General features: G+C 45.9%; 1 protein-coding gene across 1 annotated transcript; it reads left to right on the top strand.

The window, feature by feature from the left end:
* The first annotated feature begins 4,452 nt into the window (after nt 1–4,452).
* On the top strand, nt 4,453–17,751 carry LOC118084488 (cholesterol side-chain cleavage enzyme, mitochondrial). The gene is made up of 9 exons (XM_060279002.1): nt 4,453–4,954; nt 7,728–7,883; nt 8,948–9,147; nt 10,020–10,223; nt 12,562–12,722; nt 14,010–14,176; nt 14,823–14,901; nt 15,471–15,662; nt 16,784–17,751. Exons 1-9 carry the CDS (start codon nt 4,680–4,682, stop codon nt 16,904–16,906), a joined length of 1,557 nt encoding a protein of 518 aa, XP_060134985.1. The 5' UTR covers nt 4,453–4,679; the 3' UTR covers nt 16,907–17,751.
* The last annotated feature ends 449 nt before the right edge of the window (nt 17,752–18,200 follow it).

The raw sequence follows: 18,200 nt of genomic DNA, 5'->3' as shown, positions 1-18,200 counted from the left end.
GTCGGCCCCAAATAAGATGGTGCTGCTACTCTTGCCTATAGGACAGGTGGAAATGAAGGTGCCTCTGTGAAGAAGAGAGTTTGGATTTGATATCCCGCTTCATCACTACCCGAAGGAGTCTCAAAGCGGCTAACATTCTCCTTCCCCTTCTTCCCCCACAACAAACACTCTGTGAGGTGAGTGAGGCTGAGAGACTTCAGAGAAGTGTGACCAGCCCAAGGTCACCCAGCAGCTGCATGTGGAGGAGCGGACAGCATTACTCATTGTCCCCTAATCTAATTCAGGGCCTGATCTGGGACTTTGAAATGAGCCCAATCTGACCCAGGGGAGCATCCGACCCAGATTTGGGGCCCTTGCACAGTTCTGCAGTTGGGGGAGGGAAGAAGTGTGCTTCTCCTTTTCGCCCCCGCTCCTTGTCTTGCCAGAACATCCCTTTTGGACTGCTCCAGATCTCTGCAGGTGGACTTGATTGGTACCTGAACCTGATCTGGCTGAATCCTAGGTCAGCCTAATCAGCACAATTTGGTTTGGGATCCAGCGTTCAGCAGGATTGGTGCACAGCCCTGGTATATAGGATTGCACCCTTACACTGCAATCCTATACTTGGAAGCAAGCCCAATTGGCTTCCACGTGGCTTACTCTGAGGCTGGGTTATGCACTGCTCTAGGAATAAGTCCAATTTTTAAAATTGAATCATTACAGAAATAGAGAATGAACAAAGGAAAAAGAAAAAAAGAGACACCCTTTCAGCCTGCTGTCAAAGTATTTCTTTATGCCCTTAATTTTTTTAAATTTATATTGTTTGTTAATAAAATATACACAGGGATGTAATAAAAAACGAAAGGAAAAGTGTTAATCAAATAATTATGCACTGTATAAAGGCGGGTTTTGAAATCTCCTGTTTTCAAGGGGAAAGGCTGACAGGAACACTTTGCTGCTGTGTCGGAACAGAATGTACACAGGGTCAGATGAAGACCTTCAGAGGCCGTTTAAGCACTGAAAAGATTATGGTGTCCCCGCTATACGTAATTCAAAATTTAAAACAATACTGAACCACAAAACAACATCATTCTAAAACAAAAAGCCCATAGATTTATTTCAACGCATGAGATTTGCTTGCATTCTTATATATGTTAATAGGATCCCTCCCTTAGCTGGAGATAAGTAATATTAAGAGAGCTGGACAAAACCGAGTAAGAGTGCAAGGATGGAGCGAAAGAAGTCTAAACAAGTTCTGATTTCCTCCCATGATGACGGCTATAATGCCTTTTATTTTTTTAAATGTCAAATTCCTTTTTTAAAAAACACCTTTCTCATACCCCCCCCCCCGTACTCTAAACACATGCTTAGTCTGTCCATTGGATGCTCCATCACTAATTGTACAGCTCAGGGAAAGGTAATAATAATAATAATAATAATAATAATAATAATAATAATAATAATAATAATTGTATCCCAACCCATCTGACTGGGTTTCCCCAGCCACTCTGGGCGGCTTCCAACAAAATATTAAAATACAATGGTCTGTTAGACATTAAAGGCTTCCCTAAACAGGTACAGTTTGTCATGCAGTTTTTCTTCCTGTGCTGGATGAATGGCCACCTGTCTACCCTAAAAGGCTCCCAAGGGGGTGGGGGAGGGCTTGCCCTGTAGCCGCACAAAGTTTTTGTGTCAGTTCTTCAGAATGTGCAATGTCCCAAATTACTTTTGTGCATTTAAACCCTCTCTTCTTTCTAGCTATCAAAATTATTGCAGCCAAAAATAAGCAACCAATTAAAGATTTTCATAAAACCCCTTGGTTGTCTCCAACAATACTATTTGGGGAGGTGTTTTTTTCAGACTTTCCCAGCATTTTCATTATTTTTCCAAATATCTTGTCCTGAACTGGGCAACTTTGGCACAGTCCCACCACTCCATTTTGGTAACCATTCAATTTCATTTCTGTACGGTTTTCAAAGAATTTTCTTTTAATTTAGCTGAAGTTGTGTTATAAGGATTTTTTCCTACACACCTGCCCAATCCTATTATTATTTTCATCATCATCATCATCATCATCATCATCATCATCATCAGTAATTACCCTCCCTTTATCCTAAGGTCCCAGGTCTTCATTATCTATAGCAGCTAAATTCCACACTCCTTTCAGGGCTTCTTTTGATCCCATGTCAGTTTAGGTAACATGGTTTATAAGACAGATATAAACCCTTTCTCCTGGTCACTTGTATTAAGGCATAATTTTTCAGATTGGGTTAAGCTTCTGTTACCTTGCTGTGTATAAAAGCTGTTGTCTGGTGACTGTACTAATTTGATTCCACACATCTCTGGGTAATGGTCTGGCATATATACAGAACTTGGTTTACGAACTTCATCTGTTCCGGAAGTCCGTTCTTAATCCAAAGCATTCTTAAACCAAGGTGTGCTTTCCCATAGCAGCACGGGACTCAATTTACACTCAACAGGAAGTGGAACATGCTCTGCTTCCAAGGCAAAGTTCACAAACCAAAACACCTACTTCCGGGTTTGCAGCGTTCGTAATCCAAGTTGTTCATAAACTAAGCTGTTCTTAAACCAAGGTACCACTGTATATAGGGATGCGGGTGGTGCTGTGGTCTAAACCACTGAGCCTAGGGCTTGCTGATTGGAAGGTTGGTGGTTTGAATCCCCGCAACGGGGTGAGCTCCTGTTGCTTGGTCCCAGCTCCTGCCAACCTAGCAGTTCGAAAGCATGTCAAAGTGCAAGTAGATAAATAGGTACTGCTCTTGTGGGAAGGTAAACAGCATTTCCGTGCGCTGCTCTGGTTTCACCAGAAGCGGCTTAGTCATGCTGGCCACATGACCCGAAAAACTGTCTGTGGACAAACGCTGGCTCCCTTGGCCTGTAAAGCGAGATGAGCGCCGCAACCCCAGAGTCGTCTGCGACTGGACTTTTTACCACTGTATATAAATCTTTCAAGTTAATAAAATTAATTTCTTTTAATGGATTAATGTTTATTTCCCTATCCTTCAGGTAAAAGCCTGGATGTTCATGTGATGGGATTATTGGGGAAAAGCCCAGAATAAAGACCTCAACTCTGTACTTCCAAAATAAAAAAATTCCTTCAGTAGCACCTTAAAGACCAACTAAGTTTTTATTTTGGTATGAGCTTTCGTGTGCATGCACACTTCTTCAGATACACTTGAAACAGAAGCAACCAGACCCTTATATATATTCAAAGGGTGTGTGGGGGGTGATGGGAATGGGTGATGGGCTGTAAGAGTGGTAAACCTGTTGATGGCTGTTAACGACTGCTGATTACTGCAATAGGTCCTGCTTAACAAGGGCTGAGGCTAAATAAAGCTTGATCATGCATAATGAGATAAGAATCCCAGGTGGCTCCATGGTTTTAAGCTTGGTAATGAGTTCCAATTCAGCAACTTCTCTTTCCAGTCTGTTCCTGAAATTTTTCTGTAATAAAACAGCTGCTTTGAGATCTTGTATAGAATGTCCTGGGAGACTGAAGTGTTCTCCTACTGGTTTCTCTGTCTTGTGGTTCCTGATGTCAGATTTATGTCCATTTATCCTTTGGCGTAGGGTTTGGCCTGTTTGTTCAATATAGAGAGCTGAAGGGCACTGTTGGCATTTGATGGCATACACAATGTTAGACGATGAGCAATTAAATAGTCCTGAGATGGCATGTTGGATGTTGTGGGGGCCAGTAATGGTGTTGTCCGGGTGTATGTGGCAGCAAAGTTGGCATCTGGGTTTATTGCAGGCTCTGGTACCAGTGTCCATGTTAAGTCTGGTGGTTGTATTATTGTGGGTGAGGAGTTGTTTAAGATTGGGTGGCTGTCTGTAGGCAATGAAAGGTCTGACGAAGTGTATCTGACGAAGTGTGCATGCACACGAAAGCTCCTACCAAAATAAAAACTTAGTTGGTCTTTAAGGTGCTACTGAAGGAATTTTTTTATTTTGCTTTGATTCAGACCAACACAGCTACCTACCTGTAACTAGTACTCTGTACTTCCAGACTTCCAAAATTTTTCTCTGTGTGCTATCCTGTGATTTCCAACTATTAACAATTTCTATTCTAATAAACAGGATTCTGTTGCAAGGAAGTATGTTCCATTTGGACCATTGTTTGTCTTTTGGGGCTTTGATATATGAGTGCAATTACCCACCCAGCCCTCTGATTTTCTATATCTGAAATGCTTTAAAGACGGTTTCCAATGTTACATTTAGCCTGTACTGTATATATGTTTAAACAAACCTTGCATCAGTGAAAATGCCATCTGTCTCCAGTGTCCTTGGTTTCAAGGAAACCGTTCCTAAGGTCTAGCTTTAAAATGCAAAAGGTTTCTGCTTCCACGACGATTCTCATCATCATCAGTGAATCAGCTTGTCTTTAGAGTTACTTACCCATGATTTGTTTTGGTTCATCGCGTGCGTAAACCTACACTTTATCTTAGCCAAAAGGCCTCAAACCTTGCTCAAATGAATAATATCATAAAGGGGGAGGGCGAATGGGCTGGGATTTCAAGCCGAATGCCACTGGACGTTCTGCATCCTTGAGACGGCAGCCCAGCTGCTATAAGAGCCTGATCTTTGGAGAACTTGCATCATTTCCAAAGGATTTCTCCTCTGGAGTTGGCTGCTTGGTTCCCTCTTCCTATTTTTAAAATTTTTTATTCCCTACTGTTGCAATGCAAGCCAGGCATGGTTTCTGCCTGCCCAGTAGCTTGAAGATCTTATACTGGTCTGAAACTACCCAGCCTCTGGGCCATCGCAGAGTTCACACAGCTTCTGGAGAGCTGTACCCCTCTCCTCTACAGGAGAAAGTGGGCAGGCCATTTGACGAATTACCTGGCCACTGGAGAAACAGCTGGCTCAACCTGTACCACTTCTGGAAGGAAGACGGCTTGCACAATGTCCACAACATCATGGTAAAGAAGTTCCAGCAATTTGGGCCGATCTACAGGTAAGGGTCTTTTGGCTGATATGTTCCACCCTCTCTCATTTCTAGCAGCTTATTGGGCTTTCTGAAAAGATTTGCTCATTGCTTTTTTTTCTTTAAAAAATGTTTAGGGGCACTTTCATTTTCACTCAATTTTTTTTTACCATTTTATAGTTCAAATCGGGAAAAATAAATAAATGGGCAGGACAGAGGAAACTTATTCCAAAAGATGGCTTAATTTATTTATTTATTTTTTTAAAAAAGGAAACCCAGAGGTGAAAACACAAATCCTCAGACCAAAATTTGTGGTTCTGCCAAAAAAGAAAGGAAGGACTGAAAGAAGGGGAATTTAGGTCCTTCCAAAAGCCTTCCTGTATCCAAAAATAAATGGTAAAACAGAGGGGGACGACAACCAGACATTGACAGATACTTTCAATTGGGGTGGGAAGAAGAGAGAGAAAATTAGTGAAATAAGAGAAGGAAGAGAAGGGGCGCAGGGCGCATCTGCAAGGGAAGGGAGGTTCTGGCGGGGGGGGGGCAGGCCAGAGGATCAGAGGACCGCGGAGCTCGCAGGTGGCCGCTTCCTTCCTGCCTCTCCCCTCTTGCTGCCGCCGCCGCGTCTGCTTCCTCCGCCTCCTTCCCAGGTGCATTTAGATTCACAAAATGTTTAGGGGTTCGCGTCCCCCCGTGTCTCCCCAGAAAAAAATCACCGGATTTGCTCATGGGACCACTTAAGACTAGGCTGCCATTTAAAGCACGCTAACCCCCCTCCCCCTGCTCCGATTCTTGGGAACTGTATGTGAGGGGTAAATTACAGTGCTCCAATTGTCCTTTAGATGATTGGTTTACAAAGCAGGGGGGGGGGGCAGCGGGATTGCCCAGGGGGGCGCTAAGAGGCAAGTGGGGGGGGGACGCCGGAGGTGTAAATGAGCTTCAGACTTTGAAAAACTGGTATCCCTGGCCTGGATCATCGATTTTGGTCAATTCAACTAAATAGTTTTTACTGGATTTTGAATAAATGTGCAATTAAATGTCACTGTTTTTAATTGCATGGTGTTAGTGTCCTCTACAGTGGGTCATGCAAAAAGCCATTTCTTTCACCCCTGAGCTGTTAGTCTGGAATCTCACTGACCCAAAGGAAAGTCTTGCCCAAACTGGCTGGCCCTTTGACAAAACGGTGGCTGCTTAATGGCATTGCCAGAAAAGATGGCACAGTTTTGCATATTATTTGCTAATTGATATGTACTGATATGTAAACACACACATACACATCTGAAGTGTCTGAAGAAGTGTGCATGCACACGAAAGCTCATACCTGTGACAAACTTAGTTGGTCTCTAAGGTGCTACTGGAAGGAATTTTTTTATTTTTTGTTTCGACTACGTCAGACCAACACGGCTACCTACCTGTAACACATACACACACAGAGAGATTTATACAATGCCAAAGTCAGAGCAAATAAAATCAATTAAGATGCAATAAATCACAGAGTAGAAGGGACCCAGGTGGCGCTGTGGTTAAACCACTGAGCCTAGGGCTTGCTGATCAGAAGGTCGGCGGTTCAAATCCCTGTGACGGGGTGAGCTCCCGTTGCTTGGTCCCAGCTCCTGCCAACCTAGCAGTTCGAAAGCACGTCAAAATGCAAGTAGATAAATAGGAACCGCTACAGCGGGAAGGTAAACGGCATTTCCATTTGCTGCTCTGGTTTGCCAGAAGCGGCTTTGTCATGCTGGCCACATGACCTGGAAGCTATATGCCGGCTCCCTCGGCCAATAATGCGAGATGAGCGCGCAACCCCAGAGTCGGTCACGACTGGACCTAATGGTCAGGGGTCCCTTTACCTTTACCTTTAAATCACAGAGTAGCTCAATCAATTATCAGTTAAACAATTAAAACAGCCGAGTGATGTGTTAGTTAAACAGAAACAAAAATAAGACATGTTCAGAATTATATTGGATTCTTATTCAGAGTATACTGGCTGAAATTAGCCATGGCTCTTAGTTCTCCTCTGAGTAAATGTTTTGTTGTTGTTGTTTAGTCGGTCAGTCGTGTCCGACTCTTCGTGACTCCATGGACCAGAGCACACCAGGCACTCCTGTCTTCCACTGCCTCCCGCAGTTTGGTCAGACTCATGTTGGTGGCTTCAAGAACACTATCCAACCATCTCGTCCTCTATCGTCCCCTTCTCCTTGTGCCCTCAATCTTTCCCAACATCAGGGTCTTTTCCAGGGAGTCTTCTCTTCTCATGAGGTGGCCAAAGTATTGGAGCCCCAACTTCAGGATCTGTCCTTCCAGTGAGCACCCAGGGCTGATTTCCTTCAGGATGGATAGGTTTGATCTTCTTGAAGTCCATGGGACTCTCAAGAGTCTCCTCCAGCACCATAATTCAAAAGCATCAAGTAAATGTTAGTTGAACATAACTCACAGTTATAATTGGAATTGCCACAATAATTACAATTAAAGAGGGGAAATGTTTAAATCAGCTTGCTCAGTTTGTAGTTTGTTTTATTTGATTTTTTTTCTAGTTTTGATTTTGTATATCAAGAAGACCATGAAGACCAAAAAACCATTGCAGCTCATTACCACCTGCTTACTATTCCAAAGATCTTTAAACATTGCCCGTCCTTGTTCACACCTGCTTCCTTGTTTCTGCTTTGTTGGACATCTTAGATCTGACTGGGTTTCCCCAAGTTCCCAGTTCCCATTGTTTCATGTTCGTTTTTCCTGAAGAGAGAGCACTTGCCTGGGTTGGTGAGCAGTTGCAATTCACCCATATTCCTCGTCGCTCTTGCTGCAGGGAGAAGCTGGGCACCTATGAAAGTGTCAACATCATTGATCCTGAGGATGCGGCATTGCTCTTTAAAGCGGAAGGCATGTACCCAGAGAGGTTCATGGTACCACCTTGGACGGCCTATCGCAACTTCCGCAATAAGGCATATGGAGTGCTTCTCAAGTAAGGCCCGTGCGATGTGTTGGGAGCAAGAGGGCATTCTGTGACCAGGGAATCTCCAGGGGTGGGGAATAACTGCAGGAAAGCATACAAAGGGCACCTGCAGGAAATCTTAGGGGAGGACTGTTCATTTTAATGGTGACCGCCAGTCACTGGGAAGTATTATGTTTGAGTCCTACTCAGAGTAGATCTATTGAACTTGATGGACATCCAGCTCAGGGCTGTCTTCCCTAAGCACTGCTGTGGATGCTAACTCCTGCCAGCCCCAACCAGCATGTCAAAGGGTTAGGAATGAGGACTGCTCAACCCTGAAACCCAATTATTAATAACTTTCAAGGGGGGATTTGAAAATATTCCTGTTTACCCAGGCATTTGGGTGAATCTGACCCCTTTTGACATTCAGATGAAGAGGTCACAGAGGTCAGGAGTCCCTCTCCATGCAGTTGCTGGACTTCCTATAAATGCTGTTCACTGACACTTATTGGAAGTCCAGGTAATTACTATTAGTGTAAACTTGGGATTAGTTTATTCACTGGGATCAAGGAGGCACTGTCCCTCAAGATGGTTATGTGGGGTAACACATGATGCCTTACCCCACTTCATCACTTCGATGGGCAGAACCGGCCCTGTTACAGGTGCCACATAACACCTGCTCCGCTTTCACAAGACCTCCACCTTTCAGCACCTACACTTTGGAACTCCCCGCCAATGGATATCAAGCAAATGCCTTTACTGGACTCTTTTTTGTGCTGGCTAAAAACATTCTTGTCTAGAGAAGCCTACCCAGATGCTTAGATAGTTGATGCAACTTTTAACCTGTTTTTAGTCTATTTTTATTTTAACAGCTTGAAAGTCTTACATTTTTATTAATTCTCCTTATTATTAATTTTATTGCTTTATCTTTTTATTAAAAGCAACCTGTTTTGAGGGTTTTCTTTTTACAATAACTAATGTCATGAAATAAATAAGTAATAGGAAATGACGTAAGACCCCCTGCATAAGTTTCTCCTGCATTTCCCAGGGGATCCCTCCTTGCTGATCCTTCTGTTTCTCTTTCACCCGCTTAGGAGCGGCGAGGGTTGGCGCCATGACCGCCTGGCCATGAACAAGGAGGCCCTGTCCCTCAAGATGACCAATCACTTTGTGCCTCTCCTGAACGAGGTGGGGGAAGATTTCGTCCAGAGGGTGCACACACAGATCCAAAGAAGTGGGCAGGGGAGATGGACGGCTGACCTCAGCAACGAGCTGTTCCGGTTTGCTCTGGAGTGTGAGTGGGCAAGGGGGCTTGATGGGAGGGAATATATTGCAGGGAGGTGTGCTAGATGACCCCCAGGGTCCCTTCCAACTCTGTCATTCTATGATTCCAGGAATAAGTGGTGGCTTGAGAGAGGATACAGATGCCTCCACTGCTGGAAGCCACAGGAGGGGAGTGTGTTGGTCTTCCACTGCTTATGGGTTTCTCCCTGGGGCATCTGGTCGGCCCCTGTGAGAACAGGATGCTGGACTAGATGGTCCATTGGCCTGATCCAGCAGACTCTTCTTATGTTCTTCGTCCCTGCCTGTCCTTGCTATGGTGCTGCTGACAAGGACAAGATAGCACCCTCCCACTGGGCACATGCAGGAGCCTTCCATAGGACATTGTCTTCCACTGCAGGCTAGTCTAGGGGCTAGGACTAGCCCTGAATGCATAGCTAAACTGTGGAACTCCCTCCCTCAGGAGGCATGTGATGGCTTTAAAAGAGGATTAGAGAAATCCATGGAGGAGGAGAGGGTTGTCAGTGGCTATGAGCCAGCCTGGCTCTGCTCTACCTCCACAGCTGGAGGCAGCATTGCTCCCCAATACCAGTTGCTGGAAAGCACAGGAGGGGAGAGTTGCTGTTATGCTCGAGTCTGGCTTGTGGGGTTCCCACAGACAACTGTTCAGCCACTGTGAGAAGAGGATGCTGGGCTAAGGCTTTTCTTCTGTTCTTGAGATCTTAAAGTCCACTGTGCAACGACACCCAGCCACAGGAAATCGTAGAATTGTAGTTATGGAAGGGACCCAAAGGGTGATCCGTGGGATCCCACCCCCAACTGGACAGAGTATGGGACGCTTCTGTACATCAAGGATTCATTTTCTCCCTCTGCCCTTTCGCCCAGCGGTGTGCAATGTCCTGTATGGTACCCGCCTGGGACTCCTGCAGGATGTCATTGACCCAGAGAGCCAGCAGTTCATCGATGCCGTAACCCTGATGTTCAACACTACCTCGCCGATGCTGTATCTCCCGCCAAGCCTTCTGCGCAGGATCAACTCCAAGATCTGGCTGGACCATGTGAAGGCCTGGGACATCATCTTCCAGCATGGTGAGCAGGTGTTTACATGGAGCCCCAAGGGTGGGGCAGCTTTCTAAGGCCGAGGGCTGCTTGCCCTTCTAGGCAACCTCCCAGGGGCCACATGCCAGCCATGGGTGGGGCAGAGCAGGAAATGCAAGTTTTGCCTTTGTACAGTAGGCTAGTCCTTAAACACACTCAGATTTCTCTCCCCCCGTCATTCAGGTCAGCATGAAACATGTTGCTTTAGTTGCTTTCCTGCATTGTAGCGGGTTGGACTAGAAGACCTCTGGGATCCCTTCCAACACTAGTTCTAAGATTCTGTGATTACCAGAGTTCAAGAACACATCCAGCTCTGAGGGAAATATCTACAACTAGAAAAGAGTTCTCTGATTTATGTTATCTGACCCTGATTTATTTTACAAAACTAAGTTGGTGAAACAAATGAAGTGCCACGAGATCAAGGTCTTTCAGGAAACAGATAGCTTGTTAATAATTCTACTAAATCTAGTAGATGTTACAGTATTCTAAACAAGGTAGTAAATGCACAGCTTCTTTTAAACTTCAGTGGCTTATTTCAGTTACAGGTAGGTAGCCGTGTTGGTCTGACGCAGTCAAAACAAAATAAAAAAAATCCTTCTAGTAGCACCTTAGAGACCTATGACAAACTTAGTGGGTCTCTAAGGTGCTACTAGAAGGATTTTTTTATTTTGTTTTGGCATATTTCAGTCATTGCTCTTCCATTAAGTGTTACAGGTTCCTAGACTAGATGGTAAATGCTCTGCTTATTTCCAGACACCTTTCTCTAGCCCGTAGGTGTTTTCCTCATGCCAGACCAGAGCCAACCGTCCCTAACTTTCCCTCCGACTCCCTCTGAAACCATTTCCCTCTCACTTGAAATGGTTCCTTTTATTCTCCCTCCCAAAGCGATGGCTCTGCCCCCAACCCGGCTGTCTTGACAACCAATCAGAGAGAGGGTCCAGCCCTCAGACGGAATTCTGAGGCACGGCATCACCAGACTCTGGTCCGGTTGTCCATCACACCAGGCCAGAGATGTTCCTTTCCCATTGATATGGAGAAAATGAGAGCAGGAGTGGAGAACCGCTGGCCCTCCAGTTGCTACTAGAGGCAGGGGCAGTGCCAGGGATGATGGGAGGAGCTGTTCAGGGACACCTGGAGGGCCACAGGTCCCCCACACCTGAAAGAGCAACATGGCAAAGAGTAGCTCCAAGCTGCACCTGGGGATGGAGGGGTGGGAAAGGCGGCCTTTGAGGTGCTTCAGTGAATCACAGGAATGGTGTCTGAGCAGTTGAAGGAGGAGGGGAGGGGGACAGAGCAAGGGAGACTCAGACCCCCAGCTTGCCTTCAGCATCAAGGCTACATCTAGGAACGTGTAAACATCAGAAGCTGACATATGGTCATTTATCCGTTTCGCCCTGTGCTATCCATGCTGCGTTCTCCAAGGTCACACAGTGAGGTCTTAATTTATTTGGAAATGCTTTTTGTTAACTGTAAAAGAACAGTAAGAACAGAATAAGAGCCTCCTGGATTAGGCCAATGACCCATCTACTGCAGCATCGTGTTCTCACAATGGCCTATGAAATGCTTATATAATAATAATAATAATTTATTATTTATACCACGCCCATCTGGCTGGGTTTCCCCAGCCACTCTGGGCGGCTTCCAACCAAATATTAAAAGCATCAAACATTAAAAACTTCCCTAAACAGGGCCGCCTTCAGTTGTCTTCTAAAAGTAAAATAGTTCCTTATTGCCTTGACATCTGCTGGGAGGGCGTTCCACAGGGGGGGTGCCATTACCGAGAAGGCCTTCTGTCTGGTTCCCTGTAACCTCACTTCTCGCAATGAGGGAACCGCCAGAAGGCCCTCGGTGCTGGATCTCCGTGTCCGGGCTGAATGGTATACAAATCCATTGTATTTCTTGTAACTTTTATCCATTCGTTCGGGTCTTCCCCTCTGGAGCAGCAGAAAACAAGCTGGCTCCATCTTTGGAGGTCTTTAAGCAGAGGCTTGACAGCCATATGTCAAGAATGCTTTGATGGTGTTTCCTGCTTGGCAGGGGGTTGGACTGGATGGCCCTTGTGGTCTCTTCCAACTCTATGATTCTATGATCTTCCATGTGACAACCCTTCAGGTATCTGAAGATGGCTCTCCTACCTCCTCTCAGTCTCCTCTTCTCCAGGCTAAACATCCCCAGCTCCTTCAACTGTTCCTCCTAAGTCTTGGTTTCCAGAACCTTGGTCATCTTGGTCACCTTCCTCTGCACACCTTCCAGCTTGTCAACATCCTTCTTAAAATGTGGTGCCCAGAACTGGACACAGCACCCACTTTCTTCCTCTCCGTCTCACCAGCTGACAAGTGTATCCAGAACATCTATCGAGACCTCCGCCTGAAACGGAGAAGTGACCAAGAGTACACGGGCATTTTGTCCAGCCTCATGCTGCAGAACAAGCTGCCTCTCGAGGATACGAAAGCCAGCATCACAGAGATGATGGCAGGAGGTGTGGACACGGTAAGAGGAGATGCTGGCAGGGCTGTTGACAACAAGTGTGAGTTGTAGAGATCTGGCTTTAAAGGAGTCCTGAACTGAATTTCTCAACAATGCTTGCCTCTAAACCAAACTGTTACAGGAGACACATAGTGCCTGTTTCACATTTGTAAGAACTCCGTTTTTGTGTGTGATACTTTGGAATGCCCTGCCTATTGAAACCAGGCAGGTACCGTACCTTCACTGTACAGTGGTGCCTCGCTTAACGAATGCCCTGCTTAACGAAATTTCCGCTTAACGAAAGGATTTTTCGAGCGGAGGTTGCCTCGCTAGACGAAATCGTTTTATGAAATCGTTTTATTTGTCTAGCGAATCGCGGTTTCCCATAGGAATGCATTGTGTTCCTATGGGCAAAAAAAATTCAATGCATTCCTATGGGATTTGCTAGACGATTTTTTTGTTATAAGAAAAGACCCATGGAACGAATTAAATTTGTCTAGCGAGGCACCACTGTACTCTATTCAGCTACTGCTGGAAACATTCTTGTCGAGACAACTCCACCAGATGTATAGAAAGTCGATGTGAATGTTAATCTGTTTTGTTTTTTTTTAATTGTATTTATTAGCATTTTCAACTTAAAATTTCATTCACATCGTCATATTACATCATAATACCTTATAAAAGAGAGCATAAAAAAGAGAAAAAAGGAAAAAAAGAAAAAAATTACAAAAAGAAAAAACAAAAAGCAAAAAACCAATCTTATGTTGATAACTCTGTCATGACTTCAACTTCCCTGTTCCTCCCTTCCCGAGTCTAATTATGTCCCCTATTTAGCAATTCTCATTAGATGATTCCAAGACCATCAAATTAAATCTTAAAATAACTCTAATTATTCCCTTTAGCCTATTGATTTTCACTAAGAATATTCTAACCTCTAGCAATTCTAGCATCTCACACTTATCAGATTAAGCTCTAAATCCCCTCTCCTGGACCAGATGACATTTCCCTGAATGTCTCAACCAGCTCCTATATACAGTCCAGTTTCAAACCATGTTAATGTTAATCTGTTTTTAGTCTTCCACTGATTTTCTTGACTATTTAAAATAATTGTTTTTACTGATGATTTTATGCTTTATTGCTGGAAACTGCTTTGAGAGGTTCATCTTACAACCGAGCAATGTATAAATTTTATGAAACAAGCTAATACATTTGAAGAAGGCATCGATCCAGTGTGTACAAATATTTGGGACAGAAGCCAGCAGCCCAGTATCTCCTTCCTTCTCTCCCCATTGATTCCTGGTGTGCTTCCAGACTTCAATGACCCTCCAGTGGGCAATGTATGAATTGGCCCGGGCTCCTGGCCTGCAGGAGCAGCTGCGGTCGGAAATCCTTGCTGCCAGGTCGTCTTCCCAGGGGGATGTCCTGAAGATGTTGAAATCTGTGCCACTGCTCAAAGCTGCTATCAAGGAGACACTGAGGTAGGGCAGCAGGAGATGGAGTTCTCCCTATCGTGGAAGGATTGCTGAATAGGGGGGCAACCGCCCAGTCTCCAAAGGCCCCCTGCAGACTAACTTTGGGTGGGTGGCAAGGAGGGGGGGAAAGAGGGTGGTGGTAGGAAGTCAGCAAGAACAAATGAGGTTGGCAGGAATGGAGAGGGAGAAAAGCACCCTCCCTTTGCTTTAACAAAGCATGTGCTCCACCTCTGAGCTTTGGGAGGCCTGGCTCAAGATCACATAACCATTACACAGGGAAGAAGAGGGAGGCAAGCTTGCTTTCTTCTGCTCCAGAGGGCAGGACCCAAACCAACAGATTCAAATGACAAGAAAGGAGATTCTGACTAAACACCAGGAAGAATTTTCTGATTGTAAGAGCTGTTTGACAGTGGAATGGTACTCCCTTGAAAGGTGGTGGGCTCTCCTTCCTTGGTCATTTTTAAACCAAGGTTGGATGGTCATCTGTCAGGGATTCTTTTGCTGTGATTCCTGCACTGAGAGGGTTGGACTAGATGACCCTTGGGGTCCCTTCCAGTTCTGCTATTTTATGCTACTACCCCTGGGGTCAAGCTCTCCAGAGTGGATTAGGGCTGAGTGGATGAATGTCTCCCCCCCCCGGTCTTTCCTGAAGGCTCCACCCGGTCGCAGTGACGTTACAGAGATACCTGGTGCAAGACATCATTCTTCAGAATTACTGTATTCCTGCCAAGGTGAGTAACCAGGTTGGAAAGGCATCCTTCTTTGATCTATCATTACTGTTGTGATACTGTGTGTTGATAATGATGCCATGATCCAATTCAGTGATCAGCAAATTTTGCTTGTTTTTCTGGTCCTTATGATTGTACCATTAAACCCATTTTAAATATCTTAACGTGACTCGATGGCTGCATTTTCATTATTACTACTTCAGTACTTGGTTGTGACTCGCTTAGGGACTGTAGTGGGAAGCGGAACATATATTTAATAAAGCGAGCCTAGCCAAGCCTAGCCTAGCCTAATCTAACCACCAAAGGGGGATTTGGAGAAGGGTCACATCAATGGCAGACCTTGGTGTCTCAAATTGCAGTGGCACCCTGTGCAACTCCCCAATCCGGTGCTCCCCCCACCTCTCACCTTCCATGGGATGTCCTAGTTGTGGCTCCTGCTCCGGTGTCCCAGAAGCTCCATGTCTGGTTTTACTGAACCGGTTGCGCTCTCCTAGATCCGCCATTGGGCCACATCCATAAAAAATCTGAAAACCTAGGTATATATTCACTAACCCTTTTCCTCTTCTGCACAGACATTGGTCCAGGTGGGACTTTACGCCATGGGCCGGGACCCCAGGTTTTTCACCAAGCCCGAGCAGTTCAACCCGCACAGGTGGCTGCAGGCGGACTCCACCTACTTCCGGGGGCTGGGCTTTGGCTTTGGCCCACGCCAGTGCCTTGGGCGCCGGATTGCTGAGCTAGAGATGCAGCTCTTCTTGATCCATGTGAGTCTGGCCCCGCCTCCCCTGTGACATGAATGCACCAATATAGGATGGGGGATGCCTAGCTTGGCAGCAAGACACGTGATTAGGATCTAGGGGTCTTAGGTGACTGCATTCTCTAACACAAGTCAACAGTGTGATGCAGCTGCAAAAACGGCAATTCTAGGCTGCATCCACAGAAGTCTTTTGTCCAGATCAAGGGAAGTCATGGTAATACTCTGCTCTGTTTTGGTCAGACACCACCTGGAGTCCCATGTCTAGTTCTGAGTACCAAAGCAATGGAAAATTAAGGAGTCATTGAAAAAGGCTCATCACACCCAATTCTTTTTTTTTATTAGCTTAAATTTGTATCCCACCTTTCCACTGAAAGATGTGGCAGGCAGGTGGCATCTTGATACAAAACAACTACCAAGAGCATATTGCTGTATCCAACTTACTTGTTCAGAATAGCCCTGCTGAAATCAATCATGTACAACCCTACGCTAATCGCATGGATTCAGGTTTACTGTCAGCAATACTGAGACACAATCTGTATTTTCCTTTTCAGTGATAGAAAAAGGAGCTAGTGTGTGTGTGTCCATATATATATATATATTTATATGGACCCAGGTGGCGCTGTGGGCTAAACCACTGAGCCTAGGGCTTGCTGATCAGAAGGTCGGTGGTTTGAATCCCTGTGATGGGGTGAGCTCCCGTTGCTTGGTCCCAGCTCCTGCCAACCGAGCAGTTCGAAAGCACGTCAAAATGCAAGTAGATAAATAGGAACCACTGCAGCGGGAAGGTAAACAGCGTTTCCATGTGCTGCTCTGGTTTGCCAGAAGCGGCTTTGTCATGCTGGCCACATGACCTGGAAGCTATACGCCGGTTCCCTCAGCCAATAATGCGAGATGAGCGTGCAACCCCAGAGTCGGTCATGACTGGACCTAATGGTCAGGGGTCCCTTTACGTTTACCACATACACACACACACACACACACACACACACACACACACACACACACATATATAGCTCCAAATCTGAGTCTTGGGGCTCCTGGCTATGCCCTCACAAGCCTACTTGTTCTCTTGGATCACACCCTGGTACTAAATGCCTCTCATGACCCCTTTTCCTTCCGTCTCTCTAGCTGTTGCAGAGCTTCAAGATTGAGACCAAGAGGGGAGTGGACATCAACACCACTTTCAAACTCATCTTGGTTCCAGACAAGCCCATCCACTTGACCCTAGGGCCTCTGGACTCCCGGCTGTGAAAGGAGAGGGAGTTCCCATCAGCCTTTGGGGCAAGGCAAGACACATGGAGCCTCCTTCAAGCAGCCTGACCGGTCCACTCATATCTGTGCATAAAGATCCCTGGGTGTCCAGTGGCTGCTTTTCCTAAATGCAAAAAAGGGAGACACTAGCATTGAGCTAAATAATTTGGGGGTGGGCCTCCTTGACTCTCATGCAGTACAATTTGGACAGGACTGGTGGCTCCGCCCACCACTGGAATGTAGCCCCGGAGCTGAGAAAGGTTCTCCACCCCGATTTAGACACTGGAAGGAAAAAGCATGCTTGTTGCACAGGTCTTCCCATAGTCTTAGGGCCAAGCCAGATGCAAGTCAAGAAGGCTTAAGAATGTTAGACAAACTCTTCTAGATCAGGCAGATCAGCGGTTCAGCACCCAGCTTCTTGCAGTGCTATGGGAAGGCTCCACAAACAGGCCTTAAAGGCCTTAGGTATTCTAAGGTGCTGCCCCCTCGTCCAGCAACAGTGGGACACGACTGCGTTTGAAGATGGGTCTTCTACTGAGCCAGCAGCTGTTGATTGACTTCCACTCCAATTAATTTGTTGAATTCCCTATTAAAGGCATTGGTGGCAAATGTCACAAATCAACTGCATGTTGTGTGGAAAAATTTGTTCTTTCCCCTGTCTTTAATCCCCTGCCAATCAATTTCAGTGGATGAAATGTTCACTTCCTACTAGGAACATCTGGTTTGGGATTCAGTCTCGACTGCCTTAGAACTCAGCCCAAACTAGCCCCAAATTTGTCCGGGAAGCGGAATAAACGAAGCCAAGGCGGTCTTATCTGAGTTTGGGGAAACTCACTTGTTGCCATGAAGAGCACCCATTATTCAGGCAGGCATTGTCTGGGGATGTAGCAGCCAGACTTTGTTCTGTTAGCCACCATCCTTTTTTTATATGATGAATGGGATACTGCCCCCCCCCAACCTCAGCATCCTTCAACAAGCCGCGGCCCCTTCTTAACGGGGACAAAGAATGTGGCAGAACTCGCAGGGGATGGAGATGAGAGGTGCAGGTTGAGGAAGGCCGCACCCCCAGGATCCTCCCTGGCAAATCCACCCACTCTTGTCAGAGTGACACCCCCCCCACACACGGTAATTGGTGAATCCTCCTTCTGCATCACCCTGACTTCAGTTTATGACATTTACTTGGAGGGAGAGGAATGAAGTGGCTGGGTAGCTCTTGCGCACGGCAAATGGTCCCAGCAGGAGCAAGGGACTGGCTTCCACCAGCGTCTTTGCACTGCACCAACCTCCTCTCTCC

The sequence above is a fragment of the Zootoca vivipara genome, chromosome 9 (assembly GCF_963506605.1).
Source record: "Zootoca vivipara chromosome 9, rZooViv1.1, whole genome shotgun sequence".
NCBI lineage: Eukaryota > Metazoa > Chordata > Lepidosauria > Squamata > Lacertidae > Zootoca > Zootoca vivipara.
Note: the sequence above shows the minus strand (reverse complement) of the source record. Positions and strands in the feature narration are given on the sequence as shown.

What these genes read in the sequence shown, in the direction of transcription:
- LOC118084488 (XM_060279002.1), top strand. Translation starts at nt 4,680, where the DNA reads ATGCAAGCCAGGCATGGTTTCTGCCTGCCCAGTAGCTTGAAGATCTTA. An exon ending in GTTCCGGTTTGCTCTGGAGT is followed by an intron (nt 9,148 to 10,019) that starts GTGAGTGGGCAA and finishes CCTTTCGCCCAG; the next exon opens with CGGTGTGCAATGTCCTGTAT. An exon ending in TGCAGCTCTTCTTGATCCAT is followed by an intron (nt 15,663 to 16,783) that starts GTGAGTCTGGCC and finishes CCGTCTCTCTAG; the next exon opens with CTGTTGCAGAGCTTCAAGAT.